Source organism: Perca flavescens, chromosome 19, assembly GCF_004354835.1.
Source record: "Perca flavescens isolate YP-PL-M2 chromosome 19, PFLA_1.0, whole genome shotgun sequence".
NCBI classification, from domain to species: domain Eukaryota; kingdom Metazoa; phylum Chordata; class Actinopteri; order Perciformes; family Percidae; genus Perca; species Perca flavescens.
Genome location: NC_041349.1, coordinates 3,288,678 through 3,308,677, shown reverse-complemented (window position 1 = coordinate 3,308,677; position 20,000 = coordinate 3,288,678). Strand labels below are relative to the sequence as shown.

Below are 20,000 nucleotides of genomic sequence, written 5' to 3'. Positions count from 1 at the left end.
GGTGGTTTTTCTGTGCACCTGTAGGATGCTTTTACAGAACTCTAGATGCAGGGTTTCAACTGGGTTTTTGTCCCAATGGGCAGAATTCTGGTAGGAAATAGGACCCCACACCTCACTACCGTAGAGGAGAATTGGTTCTATTACAGATTCAAATAGTTTGAGCCAGATTCTAATTGGGATTTTAATGTAGATTTGACTTTTTATTGCATAAAATGCCCTGCGTGCTTTCTCTCTCAGCTCCATTATCGCAGGGTTGAAACTTCCAGTGGAACTTATTTTCAGTCCTAAATAATTGTAATGTGTACAGTGGTCTAATTTATGTGTTCCTAATGTGAAGCTGCATGTGTTTCCTTGAGATCTGGATCTTTTTTGAAAAGTCATTGTCTTTGTCTTATGAGATATTTCATCTTTGTACCAGATAATAATCCCTCCTGAGTCCCTCCCTCTTTTAACAGTAGGGAGTTTGACTGATGACAGCAGGATTTCTCTGTAGTTTGGGGGGCAGTGAGTGACAGAGCCGGGTCTACACCAGGTCTCTTGGAGGATGATGATGTCTGTGTCTTTGGTGTTGTCTTTGAATTCAGGGGTTTCACTTTTACATCCAAACAATGAAGAGTTAAGGCCCTGAATATTCCACATGGAGACAGTAAATGGCTTCATTGTTAGCAAATACAAATGCAAATACAGTTTTAAAAAGAGATAAACCTACAGTAATGAGTAATAAATGAGTAATAAATGAGAGGTAGGGCTGTCCTTGATTAAAGTAGTAATACATTTTCTAAATGGTATCTTCCGTTTAGCTATTTACAGATGAGTTACAGGGTTAGACAAAGGGTTTAGTTTATTTGAGAGACCGAAACAAATTATGAATTATTGTGTTGCCAGATAAGTAATGACCAATAAGAAAAAGGCTAACTCATTTTGCACTGGAAGCTAAAGAGTAAATATAAATAAATTAGTTAAAATAAATATGAAAAATAAAATAAATCTGGTAATAATAGCCTTATAATGTAAGACCTGAATTGAATAGATTAAGATCAAGATAAAAACAGCCCTAATTAAAGTGGATAGTAGTTAAACTTATAAAACTTGAGACTGTTACAAAAACACGTTATTCTTCTAAAAGAGTAGAGGTTAATATGACACCTTAGAGTCCCACTTAGCTGATCAGCCTGGAGCATATGAGACTGAGCAGGTGTCTGATCTCCCCCAGGTCTGCAGGGCTGCCAGCACTGGTTGGTGCGAGTGTCTCAGCGTAGCTCCTCTGTCCCGGGTGCTGAGCGTGGTGTTGGGCTGGGCCAGCAGGGGGTGGTCCAGGGGGAGGCCTGGGGAATAAGGGCAGGGCGGGGCTGGTCCTGGGGTTAGGGTTAGGGTGGCTGCCTTGTCCATAAGAAGGTGGAGGGTGATGGGGGCTGGCAGGGTGTGTGCTGGGTCTGTGAGGTGGTGCAGGGTGATGGGGGCTGGGTCTGGGAGGTGGTGCAGGGTGATGGGGGCTGCGTCTGTGAGGTGGTGCAGGGTGATGGGGGCTGGGTCTGTGAGGTGGTGCAGGGTGATGGGGGCTGGGTCTGGGAGGTGGTGCAGGGTGATGGGGGCTGGGTCTGGGAGGTGGTGCAGGGTGTGTGCTGGGTCTGTGAGGTGGTGCAGGGTGATGGGGCCTGGGTCTGTGAGGTGGTGCAGGGTGATGGGGGCTGGGTCTGTGAGGTGGTGCAGGGTGATGGGGGCTGGGTCTGTGAGGTGGTGCAGGGTGATGGGGGCTGGGTCTGTGAGGTGGTGCAGGGTGATGGGGGCTGGGTCTGTGAGGTGGTGCAGGGTGATGGGGGCTGGGTCTGTGAGGTGGTGCAGGGTGATGGGGGCTGGGTCTGTGAGGTGGTGCAGGGTGATGGGGGCTGGGTCTGGGAGGTGGTGCAGGGTGTGTGCTGGGTCTGTGAGGTGGTGCAGGGTGATGGGGGCTGGGTCTGTGAGGTGGTGCAGGGTGATGGGGCTGGGTCTGTGAGGTGGTGCAGGGTGATGGGGGCTGGGTCTGTGAGGTGGTGCAGGGTGATGGGGGCTGGGTCTGTGAGGTGGTGCAGGGTGATGGGGGCTGGGTCTGTGAGGTGGTGCAGGGGGGAGGGGGCTGGGTCTGGGAGGTGGTGCAGGGTGATGGGGGCTGGGTCTGGGAGGTGGTGCAGGGTGTGTGCTGGGTCTGTGAGGTGGTGCAGGGTGATGGGGCTGGGTCTGTGAGGTGGTGCAGGGTGATGGGGGCTGGGTCTGTGAGGTGGTGCAGGGTGATGGGGGCTGGGTCTGTGAGGTGGTGCAGGGTGATGGGGGCTGGGTCTGTGAGGTGGTGCAGGGTGATGGGGGCTGGGTCTGGGAGGTGGTGCAGGGTGTGTGCTGGGTCTGTGAGGTGGTGCAGGGTGATGGGGGCTGGGTCTGTGAGGTGGTGCAGGGTGATGGGGCTGGGTCTGTGAGGTGGTGCAGGGTGATGGGGGCTGGGTCTGTGAGGTGGTGCAGGGTGATGGGGGCTGGGTCTGTGAGGTGGTGCAGGGTGATGGGGGCTGGGTCTGTGAGCTGGTGCAGGGTGATGTGGGCTGGGTCTGTGAGGTGGTGCAGGGTGATGGGGGCTGGGTCTGTGAGGTGGTGCAGGGTGATGGGGGCTGGGTCTGGGAGGTGGTGCAGGGTGTGTGCTGGGTCTGTGAGGTGGTGCAGGGTGATGGGGGCTGGGTCTGTGAGGTGGTGCAGGGTGATGGGGGCTGGGTCTGTGAGGTGGTGCAGGGTGGTGGGGGCTGGGTCTGTGAGGTGGTGCAGGGTGATGGGGGCTGGGTCTGTGAGGTGGTGCAGGGTGATGGGGGGCTGGGTCTGTGAGGTGGTGCAGGGTGATGGGGCTGGGTCTGTGAGGTGGTGCAGGGTGATGGGGGCTGGGTCTGTGAGGTGGTGCAGGGTGATGGGGGCTGGGTCTGTGAGCTGGTGCAGGGTGATGTGGGCTGGGTCTGTGAGGTGGTGCAGGGTGATGGGGGCTGGGTCTGTGAGGTGGTGCAGGGTGATGGGGGCTGGGTCTGGGAGGTGGTGCAGGGTGTGTGCTGGGTCTGTGAGGTGGTGCAGGGTGATGGGGGCTGGGTCTGTGAGGTGGTGCAGGGTGATGGGGGCTGGGTCTGTGAGGTGGTGCAGGGTGGTGGGGGCTGGGTCTGTGAGGTGGTGCAGGGTGATGGGGGCTGGGTCTGTGAGGTGGTGCAGGGTGATGGGGGCTGGGTCTGTGAGGTGGTGACCTCAGCAGGCCGGATGGGTGGAAGCTGCTCCGTCTGTTGGTGCTGGGGGGGCTTCCTTGGTTGCGTCCTAAAGCCACATCTTTTAATTTCTTTGCAAAGGTGCTGATGGTATCTTTGCGGAGGTGGACAATGTCTCTCTCTCTCTCCGTCTCTTACGCAGTGTAGACAGCTGGTTGAAAGAGCCTGGAGGTGAACAGTTAGCAGGAACACTCTGAGTCCTGCAGAGGGCCCCGTAGACCGGGTGTAGTACAGTATATATATATATAGCTCAGTGCTGTACAGTTGCATTTCCAGCCAACTTCTGGTAAATATCAGACTTTATTATGAAAGGATTCATGTAGACTTTATTGTATTTTATTTATGATTTTAATTAGTCTTATAGAAAGATGTCGTCTTGTTAGGAGAAAATGTAAATATGTTTAAAACAGATACATTGATGGATTTATATTTACAATAGCCTACATTTCACTTTCTTTTGATAATGAGACTGGACTTATGAAAGTCTGAATAATGTTTAGTAATGGTTTTACAGGAATAGTTCAATGTAAGGATTTCATGTATAAATATTATGTAAGATATTTAAATGTATTAGACAGTATTGGTTTTGTGATAAATAAGTGTTGTATTCAACTTTTTCAGTTAAAAGGGTGATCTTATGTTTGACACACTGCATGAACAATGTTTGGTACATGAAGAAGGGCAGGGAACCAGAAGAAGGGGAGGGAACCAGAAGAAGGGGGGACAGAGAGAGATGGAAGTAAAGGTATAGGACTAAGAGAGACAGAAGAAGGGAGGGGAGGGGCTGAGTCATTTCAAATACCTCCCGTTAGAAAGATGACTTGAACCAATGCCTGATCTCTGAATGTGTGACATCACGTGACTGTTTTGTGGTTGTGTGTATGTGTACTTGTATGTGTTGTTTGTAACTGCAAATGCTTTCTATAAATTAATTGAGAAAAACTAAATAAAAACCCAGGCGGACCCGGGTCCTCTCAGCTGATCTAACAGCTGATTGGTTCAGAATCAACTCAACATGATGACGTTATATCAACTTTTTATTGATTTTGAATCAGAGGGATTTTAACTGTTATTTGTCTGATTTAAAGGCTTATTGTGTACAGAACACATGTTGTGAGGCTGATAGTGATGTTTAGAAGTCAGAGAGACTAAATCTGATCAGATTACAGATCATCTACAGTCTGTTATTTATTAAAATCAGCAACAGATCTCATGTAGAGCATTCTGATCTCATAATAATAACAACTGGAGACTGTGTACCAGCTGATATATATATTGGTCTGATAACATGTTATTAAATCAGAATCGGACCAAACCTAACAGAGTGTGACTGAGTGTTTCTGTGACTTCCTCTTCAGACTGCATGTTGCTGGTAACCATAGATAGTAACGGCTGGTGATTGTTGCCCCCCCCCCCCCCTCCCCCCCCGCTGCTGCTGCTGCGTCTACTTTACAGACGAGGCGCACTTTATCTCCAACGAGCCTGAGTGAGCCCTGCCTGTGCGCCATTTTAGACCAGTAAAGTGCAGCTCGGCACCCAGGGTGAGGTAGTCTCTTCCTCTCGGACATAAGGCTTCATTAATGGTATGTGTGTTCCTGTTATGTGTGTAATATAATGTTAGTTAAACTGGTGTGTTGTGTGTATAATATAATGTTAGTTAAACTGGTGTGTTGTGTGTATAATATAATGTTAGTTAAACTGGTGTGTTGTGTGTATAATATAATGTTAGTTAAACTGGTGTGTTGTGTGTATAATATAATGTTAGTTAAACTGGTGTGTTATGTGTATAATATAATGTTAGTTAAACTGGTGTGTTGTGTGTATAATATAATGTTAGTTAAACTGGTGTGTTATGTGTATAATATAATGTTAGTTAAACTGGTATGTTGTGTGTATAATGTAATGTTAGTTAAACTGGTGTGTTATGTGTATAATATAATGTTAGTTAAACTGGTGTGTTGTGTGTATAATATAATGTTAGTTAAACTGGTGTGTTGTGTGTATAATATAATGTTAGTTAAACTGGTGTGTTGTGTGAACTGTGAACACGGTTTGAGTATGAAGTGTGTTTGTTCTGGGTTTATAGTGTGAAGGTCAGAATATCTCTTATTATAGTCAGTTATTCATGTCCTAGTCTCTTAGTTTATTGTGTGTTTCATGGTATTGGTTGTATCCTTAAATGTGTTATTATTAAGTTGTATTAACACCATCCCTCTCTCCCTATAATGTACTATATGTGCATTAAAATCCCCACACCAAACAATTCTCCCTGTCAAATCCTTCCAAATGTCCTCCAGATGGCTCATCTCTATTTGCCTGCATGGATTATAAAAGTTTATAATTGTCACCTTATCCTCACTTGACCTTATTTCTGTAACTATGTACTCCAAGTCATTCCCTGTCTTTATCTCTCTATACTGAACTCCTCCTCCTTTACCTATGTCCCTATCCCTTCCTATAGAATTATACCCCTTTATTACAAAATCCTAGCTTGGCACTATGTTTCCTGTTCCCATGGAGTATAATTAAAACCATTATGTATCCCCAACCCATGTCTGAGACTAAGTGTACTTCATCATTAAGAAGGTCTCTTACTCTTTCCCAAGGCATTCCCTTTGCATCCAAGTATTTTTCGTCAGACTTAACAATTATTTGAAGTCTTTCAGTTCCACTACTGGTCTGTGCCGAACAATTGATTATCTCGGCCATGAAGAGCACAAAATCACCTTTACTCACAATCAATGTCTCTTCTCTCAATTTATCACACTTTGCACATTCCCCTACAACTTTAGTCCTAGTCTTTATTGTCTCTAGCCGGCACACTTTTTGGGACTTTCTTAGTTGCCTCCGCGAAGGAAACCCCTTGGACTACTTTAACTCGCTGTACCTCCCAAATTCTTTTGTTAGTCTCACATCCACCATATCCTCCATCCACAATTACAACATTTAGGTTCAGCCCCCTCTTCACATTTCCCATATTTGTGTTGACCACTGCATTTGCTACATCTTTGTTTTCCCTTGCATATCGCAGCTACATGCCCATATCTTTGGCTTTTAAAACACCGCAGCGGTGGAGGGACGTAACCCCTGACATCATAACTCATGTAGCCAATTGTGTGTGTGTGTGTGTGTGTGTGTGTGTGTGTGTGTGTGTGTGTGTCTATCTATCTAGAGGCGTTTAGTTTAATTTTACTCACTTTTATTATACATTTCATTTCATGTATTTATTTATTAGGAAATCCCCAGTTTTTGTGTGCTTTTACTTTTTAAAGTACTTTTTAAATCTGTAATTTTACTTTTCAGTATGTTTGGTTTAAAGTATTGTACTTTGTTACATTTTACAGTTTTATTTCTGATGCTATGGTACTATTCTCACAAGTATGTATTTACTCTAAGTACATCTGATATGTACAAAAACACATCTGGAACAACCAGTTACACACTGAAATACACTACGGTCACACACAGAGCATGGGGGGGTGTGTGTGTGTATTGCATGATTAAAATATGTTGTGTATATTATATCTATATGAATGCACATACTGTATATATGTATGTGTTGGTATTAGTTCTAATAAATATGAACCACAGATTACCATCCATGTCAAACATAAAAACTTGTGTTGACATTAAAACAATCTGCCTTTTATTAATTAAAGAACATCTGAACTGACTTACATTTGACTTTTATCTGAACTATCCAATATGGAGTCATTATGTTTTATGTATTTAAAGTAAAAGGACTTTGAGTGTTGTTCCCTAACCTCCCAGACTCTCTCCTCTCACAGCCCCCCAGGAATGAAATGATGAAACCAGTGTGAGAAAGTTTCTCTAAATCCTCGAGACATGTTGGACAAAGGTGTCTTCAGCTGAGACCAGAGACCCTCCATCAGATTCAGGTCTTAGTCTCTCAGGATCACATCCTCCCCCCAGTCTCTGATCCTCCTCTACTCATTTAACATATTCATATATTAATACACACACACACACACACACACACACACACAATGAGGTTGATAGTTGGAGCGGCTTTATTTGTGTTCCAAGAATAAAAAATGTACAACACTAAATATATAAAAGTAGCAACTTGAGAATCACAAGTTAGAAAAATAATATATCAGAATAAGATGAAAGAGTAAAACTGTTCTAAGTGCATTAATGTATCTGAATATTAAAACTCTACTTCAACTTCCATCATGTCTTTGATAATTATTATTTCATCCATTGATTCATATGTCATCACTTCATTATCAACTGATTTCAAAGATCACCACTTTGGTATAGTTCACATTTGGTAACATTTCCTTTAGCAAACATCATGTAATAATACTTCATAATAAATCCAGTTTAACCCTTGTGTTGTTTCTCATCAACCTTGAAGAAAAAAAAAAATAAAACATGTTTCTGACTTCTTTTTTTGTTTCTCTTTTGTTCGTTTTTGCTTTTTCCAACATTTTAAATTGTAAAATATTCTTCTTTACATTTTTAGTGCTTATTTCTGGTAACACTGACTGTTTAATGCTATAAATTAAAAAGCTGCAGCTGGCCAAGAGTAAAGCACAAGCGTGCAGGACAACATACAGTTTCACATTCAATACAGTACAGGAAACATGAATACAATATGCTTCATGAAGTGCAGATTAAGCATTTCAAAGTCGGTGCAAAGTGAGCTGTAAGTAAGACTATGGATATGTAAGAGTGAATATTGTAATAACACAATAAACATGGATAGACAGTTTATAACACAGCTGACATGTAGTGAAGAGCAAAAAAAAGGGGGGGTAGGTTTTACAACGTGACCTACTTTCACTTAAGTACGGTGCAGTAAAATCAATCAGATGTCCTGATCTGCGTAACGACAGTACAGTGGGATGTCTGCCTTCAACAGAGCGACAGTAATAACCTATCATACCATCATTACTGAGTTTAAACTACATTCTCTGTTATGTTTGCACTGAATAACGCATTCAATAAACAGAAACGTTACTCTTGCAGCGCACATGAACAGATGCGCAATATTAGCTCACACATAAAATAGCACCCTGGTGAGTTAGCCTACTGTTGCTAACGTACATTCATAAATCCTGCATGACATCGTCCCGTACCTACAGGACATCAGACTGACTTACTGATGCACAGAGTAGTGTCGACAAACTTAGTCCAACGAGGGGAGAGAGGAAAGTGTGATCGCGTTCCACTTTTAACGCTTTTTTCTCTCTCACTCGAGACCACTGTGTCCAGCGTTACTAGAAGGTAGAGCGAGCTACAGCTGAGAGAGAGAGAGACTACAGCCAATCGACACATCACGATGGAGAGCCACCATCGTGATGTCGGCCAGCCATCACGATGGACGATGATATTCACGATGATACAACCCTAGGGAGGAATGACAGTTTAACACACGGATGAATAGCGCAAAAGAACGTAAACAGAATGAGATAGCAATGCAGGTCAATATGTGCAAATATGTAATGGGGCGTAACAGAGATAATGGAGGCTGGGGGGGGTAAACTTATCGTAGGTACAGCAGGGCTTTACCCAGCATGGACTTGTAGATGAGCTGGCACCAGTGAGTTAAGAGTTGATTGTGTAACGAGGGCCAGCCGACTAATGCATAGAGGTTACAGTGGTGGGTGTCAGAAGGGGCTCTGGTCACACAACGTATGGCACTGAGGTAGACAAGATCCAGTGTTTTCAGGAGAGAGTTTGAGGCACTTCTGTAAATGACATCACTGAAGTCGAGAATCTGTAAAATTGTCATTTTCACCAAGGCGAGTTTGGCAGCGTGAGTGAAGGAGGTCTTGTTGTAGAATAGGAAACCGACATGACCATGGTATGAGCGGGTCAATGCCCTTCGAGGGGTCCATTGTGAGGTAGTAATGGTCTTCGGCGGAGGCAATGTCACCGTTGGGCGTTAACCCTTACAAATATCAAAGAACATCAGAAGCTTTGTTCTGAGTTGTCAGATGAACTTATCGGCTGATGCTTCATCATCAGCAGGTTGTCCTGATCTCTTGTTCTTACGTCTTTTATACATCAGGACACCAACCACTACAGCAGCTACAAGAACCAGAACACCTGCTGCCAGTCCATGGTATCGGCCTCCAGGAGAGGAGGGTCCATCACCAGGGACATCATTCGTGGAGTTTTCATCCTCGGAGTGTCCTCTGTTTGAACCTGAAGATAATAAAACATATGAGTCAGTAGATGTGTGGATAGTGGAGCAGCTTTCATCCTCTCTGATGTTAGAAACTGCAGCTACAACCTGATACTCAGAAAAACTCACTGAGAGAGACTCACTCACCTGCTGGCTCTGGAACCTGCAGACGGATGATTCTGATTGGCTCAGAGTTGATGATGGCTCTCTTTCTACGTCTTGAATCATCTGATTCAACTCGACACTCGTATGTCCCGTTGTCGTTGAGGTTCACATTCTTCAGAGTTAAAGACACGTTTCCGTCCTTCAGATCTCTGTCCACCAGCTCCACCCTGTCCTTAAAGGATGGATGCTGGTAGTCTGTCTGCAAGTCTCCACGGATGTAAAAGAGGACGTACTCTGGTGGCTCCAGGTCAGGTCTGGTCCACTCCACAACACTGATGGAGGAATCATTAGCCTGACATGGCAGAATAACATCATCTCCAGGGTGCACAGTTACCTCAATCAGGTCTGAAAAACAATAATAAACAATAGTAATCAATAAAAGTCATGATATTTCTAAAGACCTCCATCAGGTGTAACACTGCAGAAGGGATGTTAATTATCAGAGATATCAGAGGACTTTATTACCACGAGGTCAACACATGAAGAAGCTCCTCACTGAGATACGTGTTGACATGACTCATCAATAGTTCAGGTCTAATCCTTCAGTAAATGTTGTTTAATATTAGATCTGATCACTCTCATAGTCAGTGTCTCTCACCCCTAAAAGATGACATCATTATATATTCAAAAACATTTAAAGTCTACATGAATCTTGTCACAATAAAATCTGATATTTACCAGAAGCTGCTTTGGAGAGAAGGATCAACAGGAGTAGAAATGGAGCCATGAGGTCTGAGAGAGAGGTGATCTTCTGTTGTCTCTGTATCCCGACACTCTTCTCTCTGGTAGTATAATATAGTAATAGAGGTGTCACGATTCTCCAAATCCTCGATTCAATTACATTTTCGATTCTAAGGTCACGATTTCATTCTCACTTTTTTTTTTTTTAAGCACAGGTTGCTATGCCATTTTTAGACTAGCTTGCATGTAATATAATAGCTGACATTTGTTCGCAATGTACCACATTACATTGTCAAATTAAGACATTTATTAACAACATAATGTAACAATAACAATAATGTAACAATAACATATCTTCAGTCAATTGGTAACTTGACAATTTGTCAATAAAGTATAGTAGAAAAAAAAGAAGTTTACCAAAAATCCTGAGGGCAGACGCTTCTCACCACGTCTTCCAGGCAGACATTAGGATTGGGCAAAGGTTATGGATGAAGACGAAGGTCGCAGCGCTGCCTGGAAGGCTGAGTTGGGGGCTCATTGGCTCAAGGTCACTGATGGATCACTTTTGGTAGAAGGACATCATCTCCAGGATCCACTGTTACCTCAATCAGGTCTGAAAAACAAGAATAAACTACTATTAATAATAAGAAGTCATGTTGTTTCAACAGTTGTCTCCAGGTGTGTCCCTGCAGAAGGTCTCTGTAGAGTCTCACCTGATGGAGACCTTCACTGATCTGTCCCAACTGCAGAGACATCACAGGAGACTTTATTACCACGAGGTCAACAGCTGTTGTTGAGACACATGAAGCTGATCAACTTCTAATCAATAGTTCAGGTCTTATCATCTCCTTAGATTAGAACAGCTGATCTGATCTCTTCCTCAGTCAGAGTCTCTAAAACAGAACAACAGACTCCAGGGGTCCTGATGTAGTAAATGTGTTGCTGCTCTCATAGATATAAAACTGGTATATATGTGTGTTACTGCTACAGGTGTGAATCTTCACTGATCTCCCAATCGATTCGATTACGATTATCATGTCAGCGATTCGATATCTTGATGTGTCAAATACATTTTTCTATTAAAGCCATATAGGATATTTAATTCATAGCTTTCCAAGCTTCAAAAACCAAACATTCTGCAGTGCTCTAATACTAAATAACTTGGATACATAAAACTATACAGCACTGAGCACATGGCACTTCCTGAATGTGCAAAACATACCAGAATATGTAAACAGAAATGTCTACATTAAACTGTAAACCGAAATAATGGATTATGAGCCTGCCGATTATCGATGCAGCATCGTCCACGATTCTATGCATCGATTAATTTCAACACCTCTAGTGACTGCAGCACACCGGTGGTTTAAAACATCTGTTTCCTATTGTTTAAATCCAATCACAACACGTCATACACACACACACAAACTAATTTCACAGGTTGTCTGTACCTTTCATAAGTTGAGACACCACCATGTGGCTAAGGTTCACACTCTGCAGCTGAGAGCAAAAAGTCTGAGGAAGAAACTGTGTAAGGTAGAGTGGTTAAGCACATACCCCCATTCGCCACTCACTCCACTGGCTTCCTGTCTCCACCAGGATTAAATACAAGGTTTCCCTCCTCACACATCAATGTATCCATGGACATGCCCCTCCCTACCTTAAAGAACTGATACACCAACAAAACACAACACTCTCCCTCCGCTCCACTCACTCCAACCTCCTCCACATACCCAGAACCAGACTCAGGACAATGGGAGATAGGGCCTTCTGTGCTGCTGCCCCACGTCTGTGGAAGCCCTCCCTGACACCCTGAGGGCACCTCAATCCACTGACTGTTCTACAAAAGTCCCATTTAGATGTTTTTATTTTAATTTTTTTATTCTTGTATTTTAAACTGCTTATCTTTTTGGTTTCTGTAGCACTTTGAGATCTCTGATGAAAAGTGCATTACAAATTAAATGTATTATTTATTATTATTATTATTATTATTATTATTATTATTATAGACTAACTAACACATTTTTGTCTTGTAATATATCCATGTTACGCTGGGTAGCTCTTACATCACACTGTATTACAGGCTTGCTGATGGACAAAGTCAACCAATACCATTCACATGTTTAAATTAATTAACATGTATTTCCAAATATGGATAATCACACCATTGTAGCCATATTGCATGCAGTAGGCTGGCTAAGGTAAGTAGTGATAGTCTGAGCTGTGTTACTGGCAATTTTGTTCTCTATTATGATAAATGATATATATGATACACTTGATTATGATATAGGTAAATCATTGTTTGCAGATGATGGCGCTCTCTGGAAAAGGGGTAAAAATGTTCAATTCATTACAGGTCTGGTTACAGGCGGAGCTGAATCTGAAGGAGAATCTAACCCTAAACCAGACTACTGTAATGCGCTGTGCGGGTTAATTAAAGAGAAATGCCCCAAACTATTTTATCAGCAGGCCAGAGTTTGATTAATTTCACAACTATAGTTTGTCTTTTGATGGCGATACAGGTTAACAACGTTAACTACCGCAAAACAGCGGCATAGGCGGACGCGTAGGCCTACCTATATATCGTCATGACTCATTTTGTACCCACCACTTTTTTGGGGGGAAACCTCGAGCTCAATTAGTTAAAATAAATGAAGCTCATAACACATATTCTTGCGCGACAACAACATCAACAAATCGACAAAAACCTCTCCTATCCCCACAGGACAGCACAGACACAGCTGTTGTTCTGCTGATCGCTCCTCCTTTTACAGCACTGGCGGTCTCCGTCACCGTCATATAACGCTTAACGTGAACAAGCTTAACGTGGTTTAATGGAGGCTACCTAAACAATGATCACCACATTTCTCCCTCCTATTGGTCCTCATAACCACTGAAAACTGTCACAAAATCGAACCAGAAATGTGGTGATGATTGATCGTTGTTTAGGTCCATTAAACCACGTTTTTATTCATTTACATTAGTAATCTATGGACAGAGTCTTTCAGAACCTGAGCTGAGCGAAAGAGAAAGAACATGGATGCGTGTCTGTCCCCAGCACAGTTCAGACTAAACTGACGCCCATGGTTATATAGCCTAGGCCTTAACACTGCTCCAATCCCCCTTAATACAACTTAATAATAACACATTTAAGGATACAACCAGTACCATGAAACACACAATAAACTAAGAGACTAGGACATGAATAATTGACTATAATAAGAGATATTCTGACCTTCACACTATAAACCCAGAACAAACACACTTCCTATTCAAACCGTGTTCACAGTTCACACAACACACCAGTTTAACTAACATTATATTATACACATAACACACCAGTTTAACTAACATTATATTATACACAGAACAGGATGTACACATACCATTAATGAAGCCTCACCCTGCCGGGGTAATCACCATCCACCAGACCGTCGTTTTCAGGTCTAATACGGCGGTGACTTGTCCTCAGATACGTCAGACTCGTTGGAGAACTGCAAGTAGACGAGGCGGTAGATGCAAGAGGGCGGAAACATTAGCAGCGAGCAGAGAACAGCTCGAGGCGAGGGGGGGGCGGAGACAAAATCCGCTCTCAAGTTTCCAGCCGTTACCAGCAACGTTCAGGATGAACAGGAAGTGACAGAAACACTGTGGTCTGATTCCGATTTAATAAAATGTTCTCAGACCCATCTCTAAAACACAACAACAGACTCCAGGGGTCCTGATGTAGGAAATGTGTTGCTGCTCTCATAGATATAAAACTGGTATATATATATATATATATATGATGATCTGTAATCTGATCAGATTTAGTCTCTCTGACTTCTAAACATCACTATCAGCCTCACAACATGTGTTCTGTACACAATAAGGCTTTAAATCAGACAAATAACAGTTAAAATCCCTCTGATTCAAAATCAATAAAAAGTTGATATAACGTCATCATGTTGAGTTGATTCTGAACCAATCAGCTGTTAGATCAGCTGAGAGGCCCCGGGTCCGCCTGGGTTTTTATTTAGTTTTTCTCAATTAATTTATAGAAAGCATTTGCAGTTCCAAACAACACATACAAGTACACATACACACAACCACAAAACAGTCACGTGATGTCACACATTCAGAGATCAGATTCCTGCGACCGCATTGGTTCAAGTCAAATTTCTAACGGGAGGTATTTGAAATGACTCGTGCGTGATCCTGGTCTGTTAATTACTTGGTGATATCAGATTGTCCGACATGTGTACTACTACTAGTATTACAGAGAGGAATGTGGTTCATTTAAATGTTGAAACTGCAATACTCCACACCCTCCCTCCTGCTGGTTCCCTTCTTCTGTCTCTCTCTGTCCCTCCCTTCTTCTCTCTCTCTCTGTCCCTCCCTTCTTCTCTCTCTCTCTGTCCCTCCCCTCCCTTATTCTGTCTCTCTCAGCCCCTCCCCTCCCTCACTCTCTCTCTCTCAGCCCCTCCCCTCCCTCACTCTCTCTCTCTCAGCCCCTCCCCTCCCTTCTTCGCTCTCTCTCTCTGTCCCTCCCTTCTTCTCTCTCTCTCTGTCCCTCCCTTCTTCTCTCTCTCTCTGTCCCTCCCCTCCCTTATTCTCTCTCTCTCAGCCCCTCCCCTCCCTTCTTCTGTCTCTCTTAGTCCTATACCTTTACTTCCTTCTCTCTCTCTCTCTGTCCCCCCTTCTTCTGGTTCCCTCCCCTTCTTCTGGCTCCCAAACATGGTCAAACATAAGATCATGCTTTTAGCTGAAAAAGTTGAATACAACACTTATTTATCACAAAACCAATACTGTCTAATACATTTAAATATCTTAAATAATATTTATACATGAAATCCTAACATTGAACTATTCCATGTAAAACCATTATTAAACATTATTCAGACTTTCATAAATCCAGTTTCATTATCAAAAGAAAGTGAAATGTAGGCTATTGTAAATATAAATCCATCAATGTATCTGTTTTAAACACATTTACATTTTCTCTTAACAAGACGATATCTTTCTATAAGACTAATTAAAATCATAAATAAATAAAATAAAGTCTACATGAATCCTTTCATAATAAAGTCTGATATTTACCAGAAGTTGCTGCAGACAGAAGGAACAACAGGAGCATTAATGGAGCCATGAGAGCTGAGAGAGGGTAACCTCTCATCTTTCTCTCCTTCCCTGTTCTCTCCATTTCTTGATCTGTTTCTACACCACGCTGGACTGTAGTTACAACCTTTCCTCTGCGACCTGGTGCATGTGTGAGTGGCTGGAAATGCAACTGAACAGCACTGCGCTATATATATATATATATACTGTACTACACCCGGTCTACGCTGCCCTCTGCAGGACTCAGAGTGTTCCTGCTAGCTGTTCACCTCCAGGCTCTTTCAACCAGCTGTCTACACTGCGCATGTGCAGCTGGCAGATAAACAACAATAAAACATATCTACAGTATATTAACACATTAACATACAAACTTTACTGCTACATTTTGCACTTCACACGGAGACCTGTCCTCTAATAACTGAACATAAAACAAACTCAACAATAACACTGATGATAAGAACATGGAAACTCAACAACATGACCTAACATAACTTTAAACATCTTCCTGATCCCACTTCTCTACAAGTCCTAGTCCACCAGGAGTATTTATTTCTGTTCTACATCATCCCTTCCTCGTTCTTTCATTCTGAGTCACAACTCAGTGGACCTTACGTATAATTGTGAAATGACTTAATAAAAATCTAAATATCAGGTAATAAAAAAAAAAGTTAATAAATATAACCTTCCCAACATACAATTAAAAACTATTGAAATTTTGCAATCAATACTAACAGACATAATCATTATTCTTTTCATCTGAAAATGTGGAGCACAATACAGCAATTAGAAAAACTCGAGGTGTGTCTGCTGTACAGAGAGAGAGAGAGAGAGAGAGAGAGAGAGAGAGAGAGAGAGAGAGAGAGAGAGAGAGAGACAGAGAGAGAGAGAGAGAGAGAGAGAGAGAGAGAGACAGAGAGAGACAGATAGAGACAGAGAGAGAGAGAGAGAGAGAGAGAGAGAGAGAGAGAGAGAGAGAGACAGAGAGAGAGAGAGAGAGAGAGACACAGAGAGAGAGAGAGAGAGGAGAGAGAGAGAGAGAGAGAGAGAGAGAGAGAGAGAGAGAGAGAGAGAGAGAGAGAGAGAGAGAGATTTTTGATTTTTACAAAACCTTTATTTTCAGAAAGACATTTCTTTCTCTACCAGAACATCATATTGTTGTTAGATGCACAAAACCAATTAAAACCACATGTAATAAATAAATAGTCTCATAAAAACACAGAGTGAAAGACGAGCTCATCGTCCTTCACAGAGCACAGAGCTTTGGTGAAACACCACTGGTCTAAAAACTGTGTTATATCTTTCATCAGAGAGAGGAACCTGAAGTCCACTCTCACTCTGGCCTTCACCAGAGACACATACAGCTTTGTCAGCTCTAGTCCACTTACGTTCTCTATCTGGTTTTTACGACTTTTATAAATAGACAGTTTGGCCTGACCCACAATGAAGTTCAACATTTGCCACTTATTCGCATTTTTCTTTCTGTAGCCAGCACCAAAAATAAAAGCAGTCTCACTAAAAACCTCTCCACAATCTAAAAACACAGTTTTTAAAATGTTAAAAGAGGTTTCAGCCTGTAACAGTCCAGATAGCAGTGGGTGATGGTCTCAGGGTGGAGACAGAAAGGACACGTGGAGGACACGGTGGGATTAATCTTAGACAGGAACACATTCACGGCCAGAGCCCCGTGGAGGATCCTCCACTGCAGGTCTCCTGACCTTTTGTTCAGGGGAGGCTTGTAGAAGACTCTCCACACTGGTGTCCTGTCTTTCATTAGTCTGTCCTTCCACACCATGTCCTTCCTCTCACTCAGCGTCTTATTGTGGGTGGCCAGAACACAGTTCCTATACAGACCTTTCCCAGTCTGCATATGGAGATCAGCACCACGTGGTGTATGTTGTGCTGGTGAGTCAGTGTTATTAATAAAAAAACCAAGATCTGGAAAAGGGTCCCCAGGAACGGGATTTCTGTCCCATTAAAATAGTCCCGCAGCATCTCTGTTTCTCCACTGTCCAGTCTGGTAATCCACCTGTTCAGGATGGTTCTGGTGTGGCGGGCCGACCTCAGGCCCAGCAGAGAAGCCACCGCCTCTGTGTTCAGGAACCCAGGACCTGCAGCCTCCACGATTCCCTTCAACTTCGTCACTCCAGCCCTCATCAGCCTCTCCGTGAGTCCAGGTCTGCTGCCATCTTTGAGATCCAGCCGGGCCCCCTGACACCAGAGGCTCCTCCAGGAGCCAGAACAGAGATGCTGCAGGTTCCAGTCTGGTCCATTTAAAACGTGTCCATACTTTAAAAAGTCCTTGGTAAAACGAAGGCAAGTCACACAAAGAGATAAAACCGCAGTCTACTAAAAACAAAGAAACATCAAAACCCAGACCTGCAACCCCCTTAAAATGGTGCTGGCTACGGGCCTCCAGACGACATCATCGTTATCATATAAAAACCTCTGTACAAACTGTAGTCTAAAAGCAGCAGTCCGGCTCTCCAAGTCCACCAAACCCTGCCCTCCCTCCTCCTTCGGCAGATATAAAACACACTTTGGGATCCAGTGCATCATATCCCAAAAAAAATTTAAAATAATCGACTGTATTGTTTTTAAAAGACCAGCTGGGGGCTCCATACATTTCAACTTGTGCCAGAGGCTGGATGCCACCAAGTTGTTTATGATGAGCACCCTTCCTCTGTACAACATGTGGGGAAGCAGCCACCTCCATTTTCCCAACGTCCCCTCCACCTTTTCAATGACTCCTTCCCAATTTTTATCCATAGTTCTCTGGTCCCCCAGATAAACCCCCAGGTACTTTAACCCCCCCCTCTTCCAGGTCAACCCCCCAGGAAGCAGAGGGAGGCCTCCAGCCCAGCTCCCTACTGCCAGGGCTTCACTTTTGGCCCAGTTTACTTTAGCAGCAGAAAGTTGCTGAAACGTCTGAACAATACGTCCTAAAATATCCACATCTTTTTGATTTTTAATAAAAACTATGATGTCGCTCTCGTGAGGCTGATACAGTAAAAGGTGTAGTAAAACCAGGTAAAAACAGGCCAGTGATGCCACAGCGGACATTATGCAGCATGGGTTCAATGGATAAGGCGACAACATCCCAGACATTGAGCAGCCTTGTCTTATCCCCTGGTTACCTTGAAGGGTTTACACAAACCTCCATTAATCTTCAGCACACTCTCAATGTTCTCAGACATTACCTTTATCTTGGCGATGAAACCAGGGCTGAGGCCGAACCTCTCCAGAACTTTCCACAGGTAACGGTGCTCAACCCGGTCAAACGCCTTTTCCTGGTCCAAAGAAACCAGACCAGTGTCTACGCCCAATGAACCAGAGACTGTCAAAATATCCCGAATTAGTGACACATTGTCAACAATGGACCTGCCGGGCACACAGTATGTTTGTGTCCTATGAATGACCCGGTCCAATACCAGTTTCAGCCTGGATGCCAGGACTTTAGACAGCATCTTGTAGTCTGCACACAACAGAGAGACCGGCCTCCAGTTTTTAATATCCTGTAGGTCCCCTTTCTTCGGGAGGAGGGTCAGCACTGCCCTCCTGCAACTCTGCGGAAGGAACAACTATTAAAACTTTCTATAAAAACATCTAAAATGTCTGTTTTATTACGTCCCAGAAAGTTTTGTAAAACTCAGGAGGGAGACCATCAATCCCAGGGCCTTTCCCCCCTGCATGCTTTGTAAAGCTCTAGACACCTCCTGCTCCGTCAGGGGCCCCTCCAGCTCCACATTGTCATCCCCAGACAACGTGGGTAGGTCTCTGCAGAACCTGTTAAAAGCCTCGTCATCCTCTGTGTCCTCTGTGCTGTAGAGGTTCTGCGAGAACTCCACAGCTCTCTGTCGGATCTGTGATGCTGTTGTTAACGGCTGTCCTCCTGCTGATCTCAGAGCATGGATCATCCGGCTCTGGCCATTCTTCTTCTCCAAACTAAAAAGAACTTAGTTGGAGAGTCCATTAAAGCAGTAGTCTGGAACCTGGACCGGATCAGTGCCCCTGTGCTCTCATGCCCAGCAGGTCTGCCAAGATGGCTTTTTTTTAGACTTGAGGTCTTCAATACAGCCTCGATTTCCTGTGGACTCTGCAGAACTCTGCATGTCCACTATAGATATCTCCAGATCGTTCATAGACTTGGTAATGTCTCGAGAAACATTGAGAGTGTACTGCTGACAAAGCTGCCTGATTTCAACCTTCCCAATGTCCCACCACTGCCTCAGCGAACTAAAATCTCTCCTTCTGTCTCTAAAACCTTTCCAAAAAAAAAAAACATCCCTAAAATGTGCATCTAAAAGCAAAGCCGTGTTAAAATGCCAATACGCAGATCTGGGTTTAATATTGGCAATATAAACATCACAATACACATATGCATGATCAGAAAAACCGACAGGCAATATTCTACACCCTTTAAAAACATTAAAATGGTGCTTAAAACAATAAAACCTGTCTAATCTAGCCATAGTCAACCTGTTGTCCCTGCTGTGGACCCATGTGTACTGCCTCTGCTGTGCATGGTGGTCTCTCCAGACGCCTGAGAGACTATGTGTCTCCATCAGCCGCTGCATAGCTTGTTTAGAGGCAGCATGTGGTTCATTATGGTTCCGATCTAAAACATCATCATGTGTACAGTT

The 20,000-nt window shown here is 43.5% G+C and overlaps 3 protein-coding genes across 5 annotated transcripts in view; all 3 read right to left on the bottom strand.

Annotated features, from left to right (window-relative positions):
• The window catches only part of LOC114574049 (coxsackievirus and adenovirus receptor-like), a 253,603-nt gene that overhangs the window by 100,806 nt on the left and 132,797 nt on the right, over positions 1-20,000 (bottom strand). The gene's annotated exons all lie outside the window — the stretch shown is intronic.
• Positions 1-20,000, bottom strand: part of LOC114574082 (coxsackievirus and adenovirus receptor-like) — a 104,457-nt gene that overhangs the window by 35,305 nt on the left and 49,152 nt on the right. The gene's annotated exons all lie outside the window — the stretch shown is intronic.
• LOC114545242 (CD276 antigen homolog) lies at positions 8,304-13,768 on the bottom strand. 2 transcript variants are annotated; one of them, XM_028563529.1, is made up of 5 exons: positions 13,650-13,768; positions 10,261-10,364; positions 9,565-9,927; positions 8,799-9,437; positions 8,304-8,636 (listed from the first exon to the last, which is right to left on the bottom strand). In XM_028563529.1, the coding sequence occupies exons 2-4, from the start codon at positions 10,307-10,309 to the stop codon at positions 9,223-9,225; spliced, it is 627 nt and encodes a 208-aa protein (XP_028419330.1). In that variant the 5' UTR covers positions 10,310-10,364; positions 13,650-13,768; the 3' UTR covers positions 8,304-8,636; positions 8,799-9,222. The 2 variants fall into 2 exon arrangements, with proteins under 2 accessions (XP_028419330.1, XP_028419329.1); XM_028563528.1 differs by lacking the exon at positions 13,650-13,768 and adding an exon at positions 10,681-10,876.

Excerpts from the sequence above, each read along its gene's own strand:
- LOC114545242 (XM_028563529.1), bottom strand. The coding sequence starts at position 10,309 with ATGGCTCCATTTCTACTCCTGTTGATCCTTCTCTCCAAAGCAGCTTCT. Across the intron at positions 9,928-10,260 it reads TCTCTCCAAAGCAGCTTCTG|ACCTGATTGAGGTAACTGTG; the intron begins GTAAATATCAGA and ends ATTGTTTTTCAG. Across the intron at positions 9,438-9,564 it reads GCAGGTTCCAGAGCCAGCAG|GTTCAAACAGAGGACACTCC; the intron begins GTGAGTGAGTCT and ends TATTATCTTCAG.